The sequence below is a fragment of the Capricornis sumatraensis genome, chromosome 5, assembly GCF_032405125.1.
Source record: "Capricornis sumatraensis isolate serow.1 chromosome 5, serow.2, whole genome shotgun sequence".
NCBI classification, from domain to species: domain Eukaryota; kingdom Metazoa; phylum Chordata; class Mammalia; order Artiodactyla; family Bovidae; genus Capricornis; species Capricornis sumatraensis.
Genome location: NC_091073.1, coordinates 108,324,790 through 108,346,729, shown reverse-complemented (window position 1 = coordinate 108,346,729; position 21,940 = coordinate 108,324,790). Strand labels below are relative to the sequence as shown.

Below are 21,940 nucleotides of genomic sequence, written 5' to 3'. Positions count from 1 at the left end.
CTTGGAAGTTACAGGTGATACTGTAAAGCCGGACAGGAAGTGACACGGGGGCCTCCATCACCCGGCTCTGCTATAGTCGGCCTGGCGGTTGTGCCGCTTAGGAAGGTATCTGCTGAGCAGCTCAGCTCCTGAGCACCAGGGTGGTCCTGAGAGGCCTCCACCAGTCTGCAAGAAGGGCAGTGTGCTGGGGGCCAGCCTGGCTCCCTGCTGACCCGAGCTTGGACTCAGGAGCCACAGCAACCCTGCTCCCTTCCTGCTTGCTGCTCAGACGCACTTTGGCATGGTTCCCATGAAAGGGGCCTGCCTGGGAACAGCTTTTTCTCCTGTCTCTTCCTTTTCTTGTTTTGTTTTGGGGGCAGAGGCTCCTTCCCAAACCACACTGAGATGGCACTGTCAGAAGGGGCACACACGAGTGAAATGGCTCCCTCTGTGTCTCTGCGGGATGCATTAGATTCAGACAACACCACCCCCCCACCAGAGAGGCTGGCTGTGCTCCTGACGGGTCGGGCTTCTATCTGGCTGAGAAGAATGACTAAAAGACGACAGCGGGCCAGTAGGACGTGTCTCCCCCACCTCCTGCCCCCAGCCCTGGCCCGCCAGGGTCCTCAAAGAGAATGGGCAGCGAGGGCATCCCAGCCCCTCTCAGGGAGGAGACTGCTCACACCAGCTTCCCTTCTCCCCATGTGTGGCAGCTGGTATTGCGAATCAATGCCATCTATGAAGCCCGGAGAGGAAAGAAACGCGTGAAGAGGCTGTCCCAGTCCACAGAGAGCAACTCAGGAAAAGGTAGGGGCCCTGTTACTGTCCCTCCTCCCCCAAGAATCTGAAAACAGAATCTCCCTTCCCCTCTCCTTGTCCATCCATCATGTCAGCCCAGGGCTGCATGCTCTGACCTCAGCAGGGGAGCCACCTTCTTTGTTTAATTTGCATGGAAGGGACCAATATCTTTGACTGGATTTGCTAGAGGTACCACCTGAAGTACAGCCAAGTTAATCTGGAAACACATGCAGTTGGACAAAGACATAGTTTGTTCATGACCTTTAAACAGAAAAAAAAAATGAAAACAGCCCCTCTGAACTAGAGCTCTCGGATTTGTGCTACCACATGAAAAAGTTTCCTGCATTAGAAAGACCCATGTTTGCTTTTTTTTTTTTTTTTGGTCTAGTGACAGATGAGAACAGCGAGTCTGACAGTGACACCGAGGAGAAGCTGAAAGGTGAGAAGAGCCGTTGTTGTGCAGGGTGTGTGTTGGTAACGGGGAAGGTGCGAAGGTGGCGCTTCCTGCTGAGCGTGAGGGGACACAGCGTCCTTGCAGGAGCTTGCTGGGCAAGGCGTGGATGTCTGAACCTGGCCCGGGTGGGCCTGTCTGGCTCCTGAGCCTCTGGCTACACTCTAGAGACTCAGGGTAGCTACCGCGGCGGTGACTCCCTGTCCCCGCACCCATGCATTATGGGTGTTCTTCACACCTGTGAAAGGTACAGCGTGCTGGCCTGCGACTCCAGAGACCTGGGGCCCTTGCCCTACTCCTGTAAAAGGGCTCTGTGATCTGGAGGAAATGATCGAGATCCAGGGCCTCTACTTCCTCATCTGTTAGATGAAGTCGCTGAAATTACTGGTCCCTGTGGACCTAAACCTGGTGATCCTAGTCTAGGTCTCAGTGAGGTTTGCACAACTTTTCAGAACCCCAGGGGCAAGCCAGGGAACGCTGTAGTCCAGGGCTGCTCAGCGAGGTGATGGCAACCCACCCGTCGGCTCAGTGGCCCTGCCTCTTCAGCCTCTGACACCCACCTGGCTCCCTGACCCATCTCGGGAGTGAGGCCGACCGTCTGCAGCGCACAGAGCGGTCGCAGGAGAGAAGGCAGATGGGAGTTCTAGACCAGGCAGGTCTCTGCCACTTGAGCCACACGGGATGTTTACAAAGCTCCCAGCTCCAAAAGCTCTGGGGTCTGGATTTTGTCACAGCCCTCAAGAGGAAAGGTAAAGAAAGTGACTGAAGGGAGCAGTCCCCACCCCATCTGACACAGGAACCCAAGGGTCACTCAAGCCGCTGCCCCAAGTCCAGGCAGCAAATCCATGGCGGAATGGAGGCCCCACATTCCAGGCCTCTGCACCCAATTAGCCTGGCGGCGGGTTGCTTCTCCTAGAACTTTGGCAAGAATCCCCAGTAAAGAGCTTTGTACTAGTTTGTTAAGTGTGGAGATGCTTTTGTAGGATTAGAAAAAGTACTTTGAGCTGGGAATTCCATAATGCGTCACAGCTCTGTGCAGTTCGACATTGGGAGTGAGTCATTTTCAGGCGGTTCTCCACTCTCTGTCTCTCTCTGCTCCCTCTCCAGCCCACAGCCAGCGCCTGGTCAACGTGAAGTCACGGCTGAAGCAGGCTCCGAGATACACGTCCCTGGACCGGGAGCTGGTCGAGTACCAGGAGAGGCAACTTTTTGAGTACTTCGTGGTCGTGTCCCTGCACAAGAAGCAAGCTGGGGCTGCGTATGTGCCTGAACTCACCCAGCAGTTCCCACTGAAGGTACAGGATGGGCCAGGCTCCGCAGCCTGCCATGAACTGCAGCATTCTTGGGAAGATCTTACTGGGACCCATGGTTCAGGGAGGTGCAGGAGCCCAAGGAACATTCAGTGTCCAGAATTTCAAAAATGGGTCCTAATTAAAGTATATTGATAAAAAAAAAAACGCTGCTGGAGAATTTGGGAGATTTGAGGGGTGTGAGATGCATGACTCAGTTCAGTTCAGTTCAGTTGCTCAGTTGTGTCCAACTCTTTTCAAGCCCTTGGACTGCAGCACACCAGGCCTCCCTGTCCATCGCCAACTCCCAGAGTTCACTCAAACTCATGTCCATTGAGTCGGTGATGCCATCCAATCATCTCATCCTCTGTTGTCCCCTTCTCTTCCTGCCTTCAATGCATGACTCAAGCAGGGACAGACTTGCTTCCTGTGGTCACTATGCTGACGGTACCATTCTATCCACTCTCCCCATCTCCTTATCTGGCCACATCTCTCCCCAGCCCACCCTAGAAGCCTCTTCCCCATCAACTGCACAAGGAGTGTCACGTTTGTATCCATGCTGCACACGCCCGTGTGCCCTGTGTGCCTCTGTTTTTGTGTGCACATGCAAGAATCCTGTTCTGTTCTCACATGGGTCAGTCCTCTGTGGATTTCGCTTTACCATATATTAACGAGAAAGTCGCTCAGTTGTGTCCAACTCTTTGTCACCCCATGAACTGTAGCCCACCAGGCTCCTCTGTCCATGGGATTCTCCAGGCAAGAATACTGGAGTGGATAGCCACTCTCTTTTCTGAGGGACCTTTCCAACCCAGGGATTGAACCTGGGTCTCTTGCATTGCAGGCAGATTCTTTACTGTCTGAGCCAGCAGGGAAGCCATCCTATATTATTAATCATGGCTCCTAAAATGAAACGGCGCTCAATAAAGCCTAAAGTGGCATGGCCTATCATAGATAAATGACCCACAGGCTTTGGCATCAGTGATAGAGAGCTTTCATCACTTTCTAATGCAGCTCAGCGAGGATTTACTGAGACCCTATTACATTCCAGCTGGTTTCTGCTTGGCCCCAGGGGATTACCAAGATGAGCAGAAGTGTTTCCTGTCCTCGGGGAGCTTACCCTCTGACAGGAGGGCATGAGAGACTCCAGAGACTCAGGAGGTAAAGTGTGCCAGTCTCTGTCCAGTGCACACAGTGGTGCTCAGAGATGGAAAGAGGGGAGGGCGCTCATGTCCTGGTCCCCTCAGAGCCTCCCTTGGCTGCCAGCACCCAAGCAGAACCCCGGCACCTGCCAAGACCTGGGGCCCAGCTGTCCCTCTCCTCCTCCTCCACCACCCTTCCTTCCGTCCTGCCCACTGGAGACCAGCAGAGCGGTCGCTTCCTCGGCTTGGAGTTTAGGACGGAAATGTGTGTAAGGGAGATAAGCCATAGGCGCCAGCCTTCCACACGGGCACTGACTCATTTCCTCCATCTCCTTCAGGGGTGCTCCCTGAAAACCTCAGTGCTGTGTATGCCCACGTTTAGTTGGGGACCTCACAGAGCAAGCACCAAGGCACGAGGGACGGGCCTGTTATTTTATTTACTTCCCTCAGGGCCTAGCACAGTGTTATACATACGGTGATGCTTAGTGTTCCAGGAATAAAGTCAGTGTCCCTTGAATTAATTAATGAACCACCCTAACTATCAAATGCCTGAGTTTCCAACATGGACTCTCCAGCCTCCTGCTGTTGCTGCTGCTGCTAAGTCACCTCAGTCGTGTCCAACTCTGTGTGACTCCATAAACGGCAGCCTACCAAGCTCCCCCGTCCCTGGGATTCTCCAGGCAAGAACACTGAAGTGGGCTGCCATTTCCTTCTCCAATGCATGAAAGTGAAAAGTGAAAGTGAAGTTGCTCAGTCGTATCCAACTCTTAGCGACCCCATGGACTGCAGCCCACCAGGCTCCTCCATCCGTGGGATTTTCCAGCCTCCTAGACATCACATTAAAACTTTTGAGTGGAAAGTTGTCTAAGTCACTGTGGAAAGGGAGACTAATACAGAAATGTTTAGAGAAAAAGTCATCTCCACTCCCGCAGAGGTCCTTGTTGTTGGCATATCGTTGTCTTTCTCCAGTCTTTTCTCAGAGTAGAATTTTCTTACAAAACTGAGGTCAGACATTGTGTAATTTCCGTATCGTGTTTTGTAAACCTATCATTATTTACAAACATATTTCATACAAATTCTAAAACATCATTTTTGAAATTCCATAATACCACATTATGTGGGTATACCCTGATCTATTTAGCAGCTCTCTTTCTGTTGGAAATGCATCTTGCTGCCAGCTTTTCTTTAGGTGTTTATCTTTAATGTTCTGGTGATCATTCTTTGTAGACATTTTTGCATGCCAGGCTACTATATATATCTCCTTGCCTTCACCTGCTCCCTCTGTCAGAAGCCCGTTTTTCTTCTTCTTTCTCCTCATTTTTAACTTTTTTTCTTGAGTTTCATCCCCCACTCCTACAGACACATTGATCAAGGTTTCAAATCCATATTTGTGCACTAGCAATCCTGCCTGCCATACTCCATTAAAATGCTTGACACCTCACAGTTCTCTTTCATGACGCCTCACAGAGATCAGGCTGTTTCCCAGCCATCTGCGATTGATCGTATTTGTAAGAGAGCTCTCTGTGTGTCTCTTCCTGTAAATGTGCTCCTGTGTGTGTCCGAGCACGTATGTGCACATGAGTTGATAACTTGTATGTTGATGACAGTGTGTATATGCATACATGTGTATATATATATTTGTGGGTGTCGTGCATGTGGTCTGAGGGCAGGTGTGTTCAGGTGGTGACTGGGCCGTATTGAAAGCACTGGAACTCACTCTCCTACAAGGCTTGCTCTTCAGTTCTCTAATTAATGCTGTTTCCACTATGGGAAAATGTCATTGTTCCTTCCTTTTGTATTATTTGTTGTTTGGGGTCCATCACTCTGTGGTGATTAATGATCCCCCCCACAACAACTACACCCAGCTGGTATTCTTTGCAAGACTGTCCGAGGGTAATCAAAACCTATTGCTTTGGCAACAGTCTGAGCTAGTAAATTGTCAACTCAAAGACTGTTCCAGTACCATTTGGAATCTTCTGAGTCATAGATGAAAGAGAGAACCATTGTACAGTAAAGAAAGAGTGACTGTTTATTCTGAAGAAGAAAGACTGAAGAACAATTAATGACTGGCTCCAAGTCTACCTATGGTGACTGTGTTTCATTCATCGATAGTTGTCTCAAGCATTAATATTATATTAGTAGCAGCTTTAGTTAAATTTGATCTGGCCGAATAAGGATCATACTAGAAGTGGGTTTTCAAGTTGAAAGCCATCAGCCCAATGTCCTATTCCTTTGGATGCTGTCTTCAGAGACCTCTTCTCTCTGATGTTTCATGGCCTTGGGAAGGCTTGCAGATCCTCTGTGAAGGAGTACCATTGGCCAACAGACCTCAGAAACCGCAAGACTGGTTTAAGGTGGTGCTATGCTAAGTCACTTCATTCGTGTCCGATTCTTTGCAACCCTATGGACTGTAGCGTGTCAAGCTCCTCTGTCCATGGGATTCTCTAGGCAAGAATACTGGATTGGGTTGCCATTTCCTTCTCCAGGGGATCTTCCTTACCCAGTTGTCTTACCTGAGTCTCTTAAAAAGTCTCCTGCCTTATCAAGCGGGTTCTTTACCACTAGGGCCACCTGGGAAGCCCTGGTTTAAGGTGAAGGCTAATGGAAAGGTATGAGAAACAAAATAAGAAATTGCGGACAACAGTATAATATACTGTTGTATACTTAAGACTTTAAGTTAGATGTTACAGTTTCCTAATTTTACAAATTCACACTCCACTCAGTTCAAGTAGCTGATATTTTAGATGACTGAAGGCAATGTTATCATGGTTTATTTTTTCTTTAACTGTTTGTAAGGGAAATGTAACAAGTGTAAACCTATCAACAACAACACAACAAAAAGCCAATAATTCCTCCCTGCACTGTAGAAGTACCAGTTTATAAGCAAACTATGCTAATTATAAACTTTTTTTGTGTGTATCCCAAACTTTATACCTAGAGTGCCTTTTTTCAGTTGAGGCAAAAAGAAAACACGTGGCATAAAACTCAGCATCCCAGCATCTCCAGGTGTACAGTGTGGTTAACTACAGGTGCATTGCTGCCCAGCAGACTCCCCAGAATGGAGTGCTTTTTGAAGCAGATACCCATTCAGACACAGAACAAGCAGAGTCACGGTTTAAATATGATCTCTAAAGTCAGACTTCATCCATTCGCTCCATTTTGAAGTGAGATGGTATTCTTCCAGTCTGTGATGTGTCAGTTAAATCAGAGAGCAAGAAGACAGAAATTAAGATCATTTTTATTCTTTCCTGGATTCCATTCTAGCTGTGTGATCATGGACAAATCACTTAACTTCTCCGGGCTTATTTTCTTCTAAGAATGTCAGCCTCGTGTCTAGTTTTCCTTTAATTCTGATATTCAAAGACTTCCTGAAATGAATTAAATTTCACTGTATAACGTAATTTACCTGGATGGATTCACTAAGAAGGGCTGTAAAACATCTCTGCTGAAATTAAAGAGGGCCAGCTTTGCCTAGGTCCAGACATCAGATGACTAGATTTGCGGCTCTGGCTTGCAGATTTGTGAGTCTCGGATTCGGAAGCCGTTGCTATGACAGCTCTTCCTTATTGATTAAAATGCTTATATTGCAGAATGTTAGGCATAGAGAACATTTCTGTAAAGCACACTATTTTTTTCTCCTTGCTCCCCACATAAGACTATAGTTGAAACTGCCCTGAGGGAAAAAATAACCTAAGCCTGAGCTGCAAGCCCTCCTCAGCGTGGAGGTTAAGGCGACAGTTATGACTTCAGGGCCATGGGGGCTGTGCGCCTGTCGAGCGTCTGTCTTGCTCACACCGGGGCTTATTCTTCAACATCCTCTCGCCCTCCTCCCTGCAGTTGGAAAGGTCATTCAAGTTCATGAGAGAAGCTGAGGACCAGCTGAAGGCTATCCCCCAGTTCTGTTTCCCCGACGCCAAGGACTGGACTCCGGTCCAGCAGTTTACCAGGTATGTGCTGGCGTCTCCCCGCTCTCCCCCAGCCCCGCCAAGACTGAAGTGAGAGCTAGAGAGAGGTCGTCCATGGCAGACCCTGTACGTAAGTCAGTCCTACTGGTAAGTGAGTCTGACAGATTCGAGTGTATAAATTTCCCCCACGGGTGTTTGTAAAGCATGACTGAAGACAAGACTCATTTTGCCAAATGTGCAGGTTCCCAGACCTCCCACTCCATCTTGGAATGTGTTTCATAAGCTGACGTGATGGGCAATAAGGTAATTCGTAGTCTAAGAAAACCTTGTCCAGTGCGGTGAAAATACTTCTTCAGCAACACATCCAGCCGTTACTCAGATTGTGATCAAGTTTACATTTCTGCTTTAACCCATATTGTTGGGTGGAAGTATTTTTTTGTCAGAGGTCGCAACAACTGACCAAACTCAGGAGGCTACAAATCCTAAGTGTTCGAGGGACACTGAGTACCTCGAAGTTGGCCCAGCAGTCTTTAAGGACGGTCACAGCCTCAGTGCCCAGGAGAGCTGCCCCATGGGCAGCTCCAAGAAGGGCACCACCATTGCCTGCTGCTACCCAGCTCCTCCCCAACACCCCCCAGTCTTGAGTCACTCCCAGGCTCACCCCAGGAGAGGACCAATGACCACTGTGTCTGTTCGATGGGATGGCCCAGGTGATAGGATTATGTGAGGGCTGAGGGTGGAAAGAAAAGTCCTCACTTCCTCTCAGGACACAGCGACACTTGAGATCCCCGTGTCCCTGACAGAGACTCTGGAGCCACAGCCCAGAGATGGACGGGCGGGACAGGGAGCCACGCTTTCCAACAGCCTCCTCCCGAATGTCCTCTGGTGGCTCAGCACAGTGCTTTTGTTCTGTTTTGTAACACGCTTCCTCTTCTTTTTCCAGTTGCTTTAGATGTGAGGTTAGGTTGTCTATTCTATGTTTTTCTTGTTTCTTGGGGTAGGATGGTATTGCTATAAACGTCCCTCTTAGAACTGCTTTTGCTGCATCCCATAGGTGTTGAGTTGTAGTGTTTTCATGGTCATTTGTTTCTGGAAATTTTTTGACTTCCCTTTTGATTTCTTCAGTAACCTGTTGGTTATTTAGAAACGTGTTGTGTTATCTCCATGTGTTTGTGTTTCCTACAGTTTTTTTCTTGTAATTGATACCTAGTCTCATAGTGGTCAGAGAGTAACGCACTTCCTTTCATTTTCCCAACCACAGTGAAACGTTCTCGTTTGTCTTAACTGGAGAAGATGGGAGCAGAAGGTTTGGTTACTGCCGAAGACTGCTGGTCAGTATCCCCTGCTCTCCAGCAGCGAGAGCTCCGTGTGGAGCCCCCACTGGCTTCCTAGGACCTCATTCGCCACAGGCCTCATTCGCCACAGGCCACAGACAAGAGGTGTAGCGAGTTCATCAGGGCCGTTAAACACGGGGAGGGGTGTTTGGGGGTCCACATGAGCCTCACTGTGGATGGAAACACTGTCTGCCTCCCTTGGAAAGACAATACTTTCTCCACTGTTTTCCCTGCCAAATAAATGACCATCCCCCCTTAAGGCAGGTGTCCTTTCTAATAAAGTGTGCTCAACAGACTCTGAGGGCTTAAAGAGAGCTTTCATAATAGTGGTAAGGGCCCAAGAAGGATGGCTTTTTGGTTCATGACACAAATAATTTAAGTGTCTCCTTCAGAACATTAACCTTTAAAAGTCAGAAACTTACTTCAGTGAGATGATTATGCCAAAACATTTTAGAACTTGTCTTTTTGAGGCCCGTGTTTGGGAGTACCTTCAGTAGCGGCAAATCATTTTCCACTGAGAGCATATTTTAGTGTTATTATGCATAGGCTAATATAGTCAAGAATAATGTGTGGCACATAGTGGCTGCTCAGTAAATATTTGTTGAATTAGTGAATAAAAAAAGTATGGATAATAATCGAAAAAGTTAAGTGGGATAATAAATTCTGTTGCTATAATTACTTTGGAGTGTAAGTATTGAGATTGCTTTCCTTTTTTGTTTTGAAAATTAATAGTTTCCAAAAAGGATTTTTAGAAAAGATTTCTCATTTGGAGTTATAATAATTATAAGGAATAAATAAGTTATTTGAGAAAAACCACAGTGATATGAGTAATGTGAGTAAACAAGTTAAGTGATATGAGTAAACAAGTTAAGATTCCTCATTTTATGGTTCTGTGGGCCACACTGAGCTCCTACTGTGCACAAAACTCTTGATTTGGTCCCTTTGGGAGAATTTTAACACATGTCTATGCAGCCAGAAGTGGTTCCACCTGTAAGACGGGGTATTGGTAACTGCTTACCTTATTGATTTTCAAAAACCCTGGTGTGTGGAAACAGTCGGCACCATGTTAAAAACATCTGGGGTCTTTCCTCCCCTGAGACTGGTCACGCTCATAATCTCCTTGTGTTTCACTCCCAAAAGCCTGGCGGCAAAGGAAAGCGTCTCCCTGAAGTTTACTGCATCGTGAGCCGTCTGGGATGCTTCAGCCTCTTTTCAAAGGTGAGGACTTGGGCCCCAGAGAAGGGAGGGAGCGCGTGGGAGTTGCAGGGCCCAGGAGGACTCAGGAGATGCCCCACCTCCCAGGACTTTTTATCTTCTTATTCCCCAACCTGTTTTCCTTGCCACTTCTTCCTCCTCCCTTCCCTGAGCCTCACTGAGATAATCACTGGGACAGGAAATGAATGGATGAAGGTTGTGGCCCAGAAAGTGAGGGAGGGGAAAAGGACAAATTAATTGCAGTTGAGGATGGAGGGCAAAGGCTGTCCCCAGAATGTTCCAAGTGTTTTACTTCCCCTCTCAGAAGCATTATCTTTTGCCACATTGTGTGTTGTGTATGTGTGTTATGTGTATCTGTTGTGTGTGTGTGAGATTTGTTATTGTAAGACTACTCTAAGTCTGTCAAAGTGAAAGTGAAAGTCGCTCAGTCGTGTCCGACTCTTTGTGACCCCATGGACTATACAGTCCATGGAATTCTCCAGGCCAGAATACTGGAGTGGGCAGCCTTTCCCTTCTCCAGGGTATCTTCCCAACCCGGGGATCAAACCCAGGTCTCCCACATTGCAGGCAGATTCTTTACCAGCTGAGCCATAAGGAAAGCCCAGGAATACTAGATTGGGAAGCCTATCCACTTCTCCAATGGACCTAGGAATCGAACTGGGGTCTCCTGCATTGCAGGGGGATTCTTTACCAACTGAGCTATCAGGGAAGCCCTCTCAAAATCTTAGTATAACTTGGTCCTTCTTTTTGGAAAATGAAGCAATATATCAGGACGTAGGAATTGCCATGGTGAATTGGCTCAGCCACCCCAGTATTCTGGATTGGCATAACTACTATGCTGTCTGATGCCAATCTCAAAAATTAGGTATAACTCAACATTTGTTTCTTCTGTTAACGAGACATAAATATTTATACATGTATTTTGAGTCCTTAAGCGTGTATTTCAGTCCAGGTTTTCTTTTGGAGAATTGAAGTCCTGCATCTGCTGTCTGTGGATGAAAGCCCCACTCCCTCAGCATTCTGAAACAAAATTCCCGCTCCTGCCCACCCCATCCTGAGCTCAGAGGAAGCCTGAATTAGACGGATGCAGTGTGAGCTCTGGCTGTAGTAGAGCTTGTACTTGTACACAAGTCTGAAGTAATTAATGGTACCAGCGTCACCTGAGTCATGGCCTTCGCACCATGTGAGGAGGTAGTCATTGTACATTACAGTCAGGCACTCACAAGCTCTGGCTCAGATTTGCATTGCTGCTCTTGCCAGTCTTCATCATGGGTTTGTTTCAACACGGAGAGGAGGCTGTAGGTCAGAGACCCTATTGTGAGAACGCTTATGAATCTAGGCGTAAACGGCTCCTGCGAGGTAGGCCAGCCTCCAGCAGCAGCTCTGACGTTCACATAAGCTGCATTGCTATGTCATGGGCAGGAGATGCAGAGCAAGCGAACATCCTAACATACTCGTGTGATGCACAGTCCTGCATTTTCATGTCAGTTTTGTGACTGTGAATTTTTTAAGAATATAGTATGAAGACTTGCCAAAGATCACACAGCAAATATTCAGCATAGAACCATAGACAGAGCATTGGCTAACTAATTCCAAGACCTCAGGCTATTTCTAGGTGAGTAGCAAGGACCATTATGGCAAATTGTCCTTCAGTACAGACAGAAGGATAATGGATAAGAACAGCTTTCAGAATCTCTGAAGAAAGCATAAGTATCGTTGCAATGATGCTGTGTTAACAAACCACAGTGGCTTAAGGCAGCTACCATTGACTCCCACAGAGGGGCAGGGCTCTGGGGTTCTGCTCTGCTGGACTCCATGGCTCACTCACTCTTGTGCTTCCAGTAGGCTGGGGGTTGGCTGATCCAGGCTGGCTGGGCTGTGCTTCAGGCTGCAAGTCTGGATGCGGGTCTGTCACCCCCCTGAGACAGGAAGCTGTCCCACGCATGCACAGGGAGGCAAGCAGAAACACGTAAGGCAAGTTTCTGCTTGCTTCCCAAGCCCTGGGCTTAGCACTGGCACATGGTCACTTCCGCCTCATCCTGCCTGCCCAGTGGTCCTCAACTTCTTTTCGTTACTGTTCTATGAGCAGCCTTTTTAGATATGGTTTTTCCTCAATTGCCTCTGCTCCCCATGAAATTTTTGACTTTTTGTCATATTGTTTTCTTTTTACTGTGCTAAAACATACATAACATTAAACTTATCATCTAGTCATTTTTAAGTGTACAGTTGATTGGCATTATATTTATTCACTTTGTTGTGCCACCGTCTCCACCATCCATCTCCAGAACTCTTTCATCTCCCCAGACTAAAATTCGGTGCCCGTTAAACACTAACCCTCTGTCCTCTCCTCCCCCAGCCCCTGGCAACCACCACTCTCCTCTACTTTCTGCCTCTTTTATGAGTTTGACTCAAGGATCTCATGTTAGTGGAATCATATAATCTGTGTCCCTTTTGTGTCTGGCTTATTTCACTTAGCAGCGTTTTCAAAATTCATCCATGTTGTAGCATGTATTAGTATTTTATTCCATCATATTGAATAATATTCCATTATATAGGTAACACATTTTGCTTATTATTCATAAGTTAATGGATGTTTAGATTGTTTCCTTTTTTGGCTACTATGAATAATGCTGCTTTGAACATTCATGTTTTCGTGTGAACATGTTTTCATTTCCGTTGGTTAACTACCTAGGAGTGGATTTGCTGGGTCATATATGTTTAATTTCTTGAGAAGCCGCCAGACTATTTTCAAAAGAAAAACTTCACTAGTGTACATTTCCACCTGCAGTGTATGAGGGTTCCGATTTTTCCACTTCCTCACCAACACCTGTTACCTGTTTTTTTATTACAGTTGTCCTAATGGCTGTCAAGTGGCATCTCATTGGTTTTGGTTTGTGTTGTCCTGATGGCCTCCCCCCAGAGAAAATTCGGTTCTACGGATATGTTACATATCTGTTTATGTACTTTGGGCCCTTAGAAGGGCACAAACTCTCACAATACCTAAGTTTTTTCACCAACCCCCAACCAATTTTTACGCCCTTGAGGGGCGCTGTTCTTCCCATTGAGAACAGATATCATAATCAATGTCACAGGGGATTGCAAACTGACAAACAGGACAGTTTTCAAAGTCAAGGGGGCCAGGAGCTATACTTCACCCTTTAAGTGGGAGAAATTGTAGAGCCACATGGAAAACGAGTGGCTGCAGAGAGGGTGAATCCGGGTCTTAACGCACAAGGTGAAAGAGACTGTAGGTTTGGCCTGATGAGGACACCCTGGCTTCCCCACGGTTCTTCAGCCTTGGTGGCAGGCCCCCTTCATCTGAAAGAGAGCTCCACCTCGCAGGCTGAATTTTCTGTCCCTTGCAGATCTTGGATGAGGTGGAAAAACGACGAGGCATCTCTCCTGCCCTGGTCCAGCCTCTCATGAGGAGCGTTATGGAAGCCCCCTTTCCAGCCCTGGGCAAAACCATTGTGGTCAAGAACTTCTTGCCCGGATCAGGAACTGAGGTACGCCGTCAGAGTCCTCTCCTGTCCCAGGGGGCATAGCCCTGAGAGTGATCAGGTCCTGGTGATCCCACTGGCTGGCTTTCAGGGGCCTGTCACATTCAGTGGTGGCCTCTTGCTCCGCAAGCTGGCCCAGATCATCCGTCTGTGAGAGAGTCATAAATTCCAGCCTAAGTCCAATCCATCCGTTGGTTGCTGGATGAGAAAACTGTGCCAGGGCAGTGAACATCTTCAGCTTCTCTTAATAGCCCACCACCTTCATAAATCGTATTTGAACCTTTTTAGGGTTTTGATCTGTATCACCGCTACCACTTAATATGCAAAGCAGATTCTTTTCGGGGGAAAACAAGCTCAGGTGCTACTTTTTATGCATCCCAGACTTTGAAACATGTCCCTTCCCTTGGCTGGGTGAGATATGATACCAGAGCTTGTTTTCATCTTCCCTTCCTTGTATGTGACCTGTTCAGCCTTGAGTCTCCAGTTCTAAAGGCCCTTGGAAAAGCAGGTCTCCTCTGGGGACAGGGGCAGGATGAGGATGTCTGTGATATTCTGGAACCGCTCAACTTCCCAGCACAGAGAGCAGTGGCCTCCCTGCTGCTGGAGAATCCTAAACCACCCCATACGGATGCAGGTAACTTGGCCATGGGGATGTTAACCTTAGCGAGCCCCACCGTCCGTGCAGCACCAGGCCGGTGCCATGCTGAGAGCAGAAGCCAGGTTCTGCTCACCATGAAGAGCACGCACATGAGTAGTGACCTGAGGTGAACTCAGGAACATGTCAGCAAGTACAGAGTGAGGAGATAAGTGCACACTATGCATACAGGCTGAAAGAGCCATCCCTGGGCAGGGGTTGGAAGGGGGTTGAGTTCATCAAGAATCGCCTTGTAGAGGAGAGGAGCCTTGAAAGAAGTGCTTGGAACTGCTGGTCCTTCTTTGTGAGCCTGGGAGTCCCTTGTGAGATCAGACGTTCTGCTGTGGGACTCCAAGGGACTGGCCCTCAAAACTCCCTGTGGGGGCTCACACGTGTCATCAATGGGGTGGGAGGGGGCGGGCTCCAGCCATCATGGCCCGAGGGGCTCTGGTTCCGTGTCCTGTCTCCCCACCTCCACGCAAACTACCCTCACACGCAGCGGTGAGACCAAGTCCCTACCAAACGCACCTCCTTTCCCAATCTCCTGCCGTCTTTCTTTCCCCAGTCCTTTTGGTTTTGCTGTTTTTCTCTCCCACCTCCCCTGGCAGTGGGCCTCCCTGCTGAGGACCACAGGGCCCCAGGCCTGCCCGGTGCATGAGAGGCCTAGCTGACCAGGCGGCCCCCTCATGCCATTCCTGTTCCCGGCAGGTGATTGAACTGTGCCGTCCGCTGGACTCCCGGCTCGAACACGTGGACTTTGAGTCTCTGTTTTCCTCTCTCAGCGTCCGACACCTGCTCTGCGTTTTTGCCTCCCTGCTCTTGGAAAGGAGGGTCATCTTCATCGCAGACAAGCTCAGGTATCAAACCTTGGCAACTTCTGCTGAAGTGTTTACACAACGGTCAGTCTCACACCGTCTCTAGTGTTTGCGTGACGGTCAGTCTCGCACGGGGTGGAACCTGTAGCGGGGCATCGCCTGGAGTTCAGAGGCAGCTCCTCTGCAGAAGGAGTGAGAATCAGCGGGCAGCTGAGGCTGGAGGCTTGTGAGGCCCCCGAGTTGTATGAAGTGAGCTGAGCCTGCACTTCTGCACTCTGCTCATCTGGTACTTGGCCTGCTGTTCTCTCATTCTGCTAGGCGCTGGGCACCCTACCATGTGCTGGGGAACGGGGAAAAGACAGACCTGTGCTTCAGGAGGCCTCGGTCCGGGGTGGGGATGGAGAAGTAAAGAGACCACCGTGCTGTAAAGGCTGACTAGAGGCAGAGCGTTCTCATTCGTAGACAAGACGAGTTCCCTGCATCTTAAGGCCAAGAGCAAGTAGAAAGCGTGTTCCAGGCAAAAGGAGCTGTTGGTACAACAGCAAGGAGAGGGGAGGCCAAGAGTTCCTTCAGGAACTGCAGGGCAGCTCAGCGTAGTGGAACAGAGAGTTGAGCCAGGAGCCAGCAGAGGGCTGCAGGACCGGGCGGGAGGCACAGAGCCAGAGGCGTGCCTTGTCTAGGGCTAACAGAATCCACACACATAGACTCGCTGCCCAGCAGGGTGCACCCACATCCTAGGGTGATTGGCAAAGCCCAGGTCACAGATCAAAGAAGATCCTGAAGAAGATGCAGATAGAGCTTGGGGTTAATTCTGAACTTTAAAAAAGAAAAAAAAAAAGAATTCCTGGCATTTTCATCATTTCAAAATACTTAATCAGAGCCTTCCTCACTTTGGAACTGAGGACGCAGAGGCACAAGTGGTGGCCGCTGCTCCAGGGAGGGCTGAGACGTGGGTCCTGGCTCGAGATGAGCCGGCCAAGCGGGAGAGGCCAGCTGAGAGTCCATCTGGAAAGAAGCCGTGCCAAAAACATGTAAAAATCGGTTTGGAGAGGAAATAATGACTCTCGACTCTAGAAAACAAAAGGGAAGAAGAAGAAAAGGGAAAGAAGAGTGCAAAGGACAAAGCGTGTGAATGTGGGGTCCGTCCAGAGGCGTGGTGGGAGATGGAATCCAGCCCTGTCTCCACCACAGCCCATCTGGTCACCTTGCTCACGCTCGGGCATTGGACCGCAGCCACCGGGCTCCTCCCAGGCTGCTCCCGGCCTGCCTGAGAGTTAGCTATTCACATTTAATGTCACAGTTATTGTACTCTCTGTGCACTCTTGTCAGCACGCCCTGCCTCTAGCCTGCAGCTGGTGCTGTGGGCAGCTCTCCAAGATCCCTGGGCACTGGGGGATTCGGACCAGAGAGTTCTCAAGGTGGGGGCCTGCAAGCCTGAGGATGAGGAATAACCCTTCCATGACCAGGATCAGATTTCACCAGTACTGTAGTGACTGTAATCTCTGGAAGCCCCACCATCCCCCACTCTCCACCGTTTTTTTTTAGTTGTCGGATTCTCAGGCTTTCCTTGGGAGGAGGGGAAAGTGATGGATCTCCGAAAGACCCAGGTCAGGAGTGGAAGGCCCTCCAGGGAGTGGAGATGGGGCAAATAGTCCCGAGGGGCGCTTGCTTCTGGTTTAAAGATGTCAGGCTCAGGAAGGGTCCAGCCTGCCCAAATATCTGAGAAGATGGACGCGACTCAAGAGGAGCAGGGGACCAGGCCCGTGGCCCCCGGCTCTAACCCAGGCTTTCTTCAGCGGGGAAGGAGAAGGGATAATATCATCTATTTTTCTCACCAAGGGACAATGAAAGGAGAAGGTGGGAACAGAAAGGGAAGGAGCCGCATCAAAGACAGAGGCATCCCTGCAGGGCAGCAGCGGGCATATGTCAGAGGCTTTGGGCGCCGAGACTCCCAGAAGGGCTTAGGACAGAGACCTCTGGGGAAGGACTTGACTACCCAGCCGTGGCTGCAGGACGCTGTTCTTGCCATAAGGCTGTTACTGCCCACTGGCTGTTTTCTTTAGCAGCAGCTGCCAGCCATGGGGCACTGAGGAGGTAGGATTTTTGTCAGGTAGGGGGACAGGGACGTGGATAACTTGGGTGCCCTCTTTGGGTCCAGAGCCAGTGTGCACGTGTGCTCGCATGTGTGTATGAAATACTGAAATTACACTGCAGACAGACATTCAGGCTGGCACGTCCAGCTCTCATCCCATGGGAGGGGCCTTCCCAGACAGCGGGGAGGCCTGAACGAACTCAGCTGCTGGCCCTGGGTCTCCTCATTTAGGAAACAAGGGCTCCTTGGTGCCCAGCCACTCAGAGCTCTGAATTGCTAGGGCTCCGATGTCTCATTGTCCCCAGAAGTAGCCCGTGATTGTCTCGTTACAAATGGCTTCAAGTGTTCTCTCTCTTGCTCAATAAATTTGCTTTTCAGCTAACACTAGTTAAGTGCAGATCTAAAGAATAGGAAAAGAGAGAAAGAAAGGCCCTGAGAGTCCTGAGGCAGAAAGCACAGTGTGCGTAAGCCTGATGAGAACAGCAACAGCTGAGCCCCGAGGTGGGGAACCGGCAGGCTGCCCTGGGCTGGCTCCTCCATTCTCTCAGCCTCTCGAGAACTCCATCAGTTTAGTCCTGTTAGCGGGAGACTAAGAAGCACACTGGTGTTCTTTGGAGGGAATGATGCTGAAGCTGAAGCTCCAGTACTTTGGACACCTCGCGTGAAGAGTTGACTCATTGGAAAAGACCCTGATGCTGGGAGGGATTGGGGGCAGGAGGAGAAGGGGATGACCGAGGCTGAGATGGCTGGATGGCATCACCGACTCGATGGACGTGAGTCTGAGTGAACTCCGGGAGTTGGTGATGGACAGGGAGGCCTGGCGTGCTGCGATTCGTGGGGTCGCAAAGAGTCGGACACGACTGAGTGACTGATCTGAACTGAACTGGACTGAAGAAGCACATGGAAGTGAAGTCACTTTGCTCAAGGAAGGGGTCAGTGGGAGAGCTGGGATCAGACAGGGCTAGCTGGCTCCAGAGAAGATGAGGAGGCAAGCAGGCCGCCATGGTCTGGGTGGAATAGAGGGGTATCTGTGAGGCTGTCTGTCTACACAGATACATAGGGACAGTCTTTAAAAACGCGCCATCACAACGTGCTTGACAGTCCAGCCAGAACTGTCTCCGGAGGAAGCTCAGACATCTGTGCTTCCCTCTCCTGGGCCCATCCACCCCACCCACCCTTCCAGCCAGGACCCCCGTGAGGCAGGTGGCTGAGCAAACCTCCAGAGTCTCTCCCAGCTCTGACCTTCTCTGAGTCCATGGGCTGGGGTGCCCCAGGTGTCTGCCACACCCCTTGGTGTCTGCTCACCCAGCAATCTTGGTCCCGGACCTGCTAAAGTACCCTTCCCCCATTCCTGACCCAGGAGTCATCCGTCTCAGGCATCCTGTGCTTTCCAGTGTCCCAGGGGACAGCCACCTCCTCTGCCCAGCTGTGTGATTCCCATGGGACCCCCTCCAGCTCAGATGCTCTGGGATCCCACCCTCGCATGGCCCACTCCTCTCCCAGGAGGTCTGGTTCAGTAGGAACCGTCTGGATAGCATTTTCCTGAGACTGATACTAAATGTAGGCACTTCAGGATGGTGAGGTGCTGAGGTAACTAACTATGAGTGCCCTTCTAACACCCCTCTTAACCTTACTGGGTTGAAGATAAATAAATACACCCCGTGTTACGGATCCACTCTCCCAGGACTCCCAGGCCTCTGCTCTAGCCTGTGCCCAGAAGCCAGGGCACCATCTGTACCTCCTCTTGCAGCTTTAAGTGCTTTCTTCTGAGGGGGACTCAGCGCAGCCCCCTCTTTGGGGGTCTCTCTGACCCTCAGACTTGCCCCCTCCCCTAACAGAGAGCCCACACAGGAAGTCTGGCTCACCTGTGAAATAGGGACCTAGCTAATGATCAGAGCACAGAAACGCCTCCAGAGAACACGGTGCGCGTGAAGTTACTGAGTGAGAAAGCCAGAACTCATCTTCTCTTCTCCAGCCTGCTCCACCTAAGGGGTTCCTCTGGGAGGAATCAGCTACCACCTACTTCTGATTTATGGGAAAATAGCTCTAGGGAACTGAAGCATTCTTCAGCTGCTTCTGCTGCTGCTAAGCCGCTTCAGTCATGTCCGACTGTGCGACCCCATAGACGGCAGCCCACCAGGCTCCGCCATCCCTAGGATTCTCCAGGCAAGAGCGCTGGAGTGGGTTGCCATTTCCTTCTCAAAGGCATGAAAGTGAAAAGGGAAAGTGAAGTCGCTCAGTTGTGTCCAACTCTTCAGCTAGGCCATGACAAACCAGTGGCTGGCTGCAAGTCGTCTGACCTGGAAAAGCCTCTGAAGAAAGCCTTCACCCTAAGTTCAGCCCGTGCTTTCATCCTCATCAGCGGGCACCACTCGCTCTCTATGGGCTGTGCATGCCCTGATTTCTAGCCCTGCTCAGCTGGAAGTAGAAGTAGGCTGCCCCAGGTTCCCATCTGTAGCCCCCCATCTCCTCAAGGGCACGGAGCAGGGCATGAGAACAGGGCACGCCGCAGGCCCAGTGAGTGGCCCCCTGACTTCCCGGGGTGAACCTTAGCCTGCCGGAGGCCTGTGACCACTGCCACCAGCACCCTCCCCCACCACACAGTTCACTTCCCCATCGTTGCAAGTGCGTCTGCCCACTGCAAGAGGAAATAGCTGGGAGTTGTGGCAAATATTGTATGAGTTATAAACGGGTTTTAAGTGGAGCCAAAAATCTATCAAATTTAGAACAACATTCTTGCTCCGTTTCATCTTTACGGTGGACGTTGAGTGTTTCTTAAGGCTCTGTCAAGCCAAAGTTTAGCAGATGGGAAAGAAAGAATGTTGTTGTGATCGCTTGTTCTGTTGTCATAACAACCTAAATAAATATTTCCCTATACCCCTTTCTTCATTTCCCTGATGATAAACATTTTGTTTTTTCGTTTATTAATTTCAGTTCCCAAGGTTTTGGCCAAATCTACACACTAGGCTGAATAAGAGAGTCAGAACTGCACATAAACAATTTGTGTAAAAGTTTTAGGCAGAATGACGGTATTTTAATATTCGAGAAACTTACTTATCTTTCCGAGGTGCATTCACACCAGAAGCTAAACGGCAGACTTCTAGCTGATGACAAGTGGAATTCGGTGGTCAAATCTGGACAAATAGTAGAGCTTGAATCTTGGCCTTGACGTGGGGTGACTGCACAAAGGAGTCCGTGTGTAGCTGTGCAGCTTCATCTTGCTGTGTGTTCCTTTCATTCATTTTCACTCCGTTTCTGTAGGTTTAAATGGGGCCCCGTGTCCTGTCTCAATCAGTTGCACCATAGTGTTTCAGAAAAAGGTTGGGTTTGTGGCACACCCTCTCCAGGCAAGTGAGCTTGCCAAGGGCTACTTGAGAGGGTGTGTAGCTGCCATCTTGGTGGTCCGACATCTAGAGGACTACTTCAGAGGTCCTCAAGAAGCTAACAGGGAGATACCTATGTTTAGTTCAGCAGAGTGCTATGAAAATGCCATCAGACTGATTACACATTAAGTATTAACTACCTTTTTTCTCTTTTTGCCCATGAACACCAAGATAACTTTAAAGTGAGGTTTAGACAATAGCATAGCCACAAATTGTCTTTGACTCCAAACCCATCACCAACAGAATCTCGGATATAGCATACTCCAGCTCTCTTCTGGAGTCAAGTCCCTCCAGGCTGTGCTGGCTCTCAGTGTAGTCCTTTCGGGGGCTTACTGTGGCAACTTAAAAACTCTCTAACATTGTATCCCCTAATTCCTTGGAATGAGATGTTGCCATTGCTTTTCTGTCCTGTCTCCCTCAGTGAGCTCTAGAATTACCCTCCAGGCCTGGGTTTTTTTTCACTGTCAGTTATTTTCAGCTCCTGGCTCCTACTTCCAGTTCTGGCTTTCTCTCTCTCTCTCATAGTTTGTAGTTGGCAGACTTTAAATCTGGAACGCCCACTTTCCTTATGTTACAGATGAGGAAGCTGAGGCCTGGAGAAGAGCTTTACCTGAGATCACACAGAGCGTAGCAAACCCAGTTTTGTTGAGGTCCAGCTTGGGTTCTTTTTTAACTCAGTGACACATTTCTACAGGGTCTGAAAGTACAGTAATGGAAGCATGGCAGCCACCTCCTGCTAGGTTTCAGCAGGCACCAGACCACATCAGAGTCACCGCTGGCTCTGGTTCCTGGGAATCACGCACAAAGGGAGAGACACTTTGCCTGGAATCCTAAAGGATGCTGATGGACTCATCCTGCAAACTCCTGGGGTCTCTCCAACTCTGGAAACTCATCCTTCACTTTTCTGGTAGCATCTTAGAGAAAGCTCTGTGCTTGACTCTTTCTGGTTGCTAGGTGAATTGGGAGGCTGCTGAGCATAGTAATAACTAACTGCAAATTGGGCTAGGACCCTGGTGCTGGGAAAGATTGAGGGCATGAGGAGAAGGGGACAACAGAGGATGAGATGGTTGGATGGCATCACTGACTCAATGGATGTGAGCTTGAGCAAACTCCGGAGATGGTGAAGGACAGGAAACCCTCGCCTGCTGCAGTCCATGGAATCAGAAAGAGTCAGACACTACTGAGCGATTAAACAACAACACATAGGGCACACGGGCTTTGTAGCAGCCAGAACTGAAGCGTCTTCTCCAGGAGAATCTGAGTGCTCACAAGTGTATCCTGGTATCTCTGGACTAATGCTTCAACCCTCAGGAACCACCACCAAGTAGCAAAGCTTTCTGGGACCTGACCCTTCTCCCCTGTGCCCATCTTTTAACCTTGTGGCCCAGCCAACCTCCCACTGGGGC

At 49.4% G+C, this 21,940-nt stretch overlaps 1 protein-coding gene across 2 annotated transcripts in view; it reads left to right on the top strand.

Annotated features, from left to right (window-relative positions):
• The window catches only part of DENND2A (DENN domain containing 2A), a 97,243-nt gene that overhangs the window by 61,833 nt on the left and 13,470 nt on the right, over positions 1 to 21,940 (top strand). For both annotated transcript variants that reach the window (XM_068972305.1, XM_068972306.1), the window contains 8 exons: positions 693 to 786; positions 1,166 to 1,216; positions 2,336 to 2,523; positions 7,494 to 7,603; positions 8,823 to 8,892; positions 10,036 to 10,113; positions 13,476 to 13,616; positions 14,953 to 15,101. In XM_068972305.1, coding sequence (XP_068828406.1) covers positions 693 to 786; positions 1,166 to 1,216; positions 2,336 to 2,523; positions 7,494 to 7,603; positions 8,823 to 8,892; positions 10,036 to 10,113; positions 13,476 to 13,616; positions 14,953 to 15,101 — 881 coding nt within the window. The remainder of the gene's footprint in view (positions 1 to 692; positions 787 to 1,165; positions 1,217 to 2,335; positions 2,524 to 7,493; positions 7,604 to 8,822; positions 8,893 to 10,035; positions 10,114 to 13,475; positions 13,617 to 14,952; positions 15,102 to 21,940) is intronic.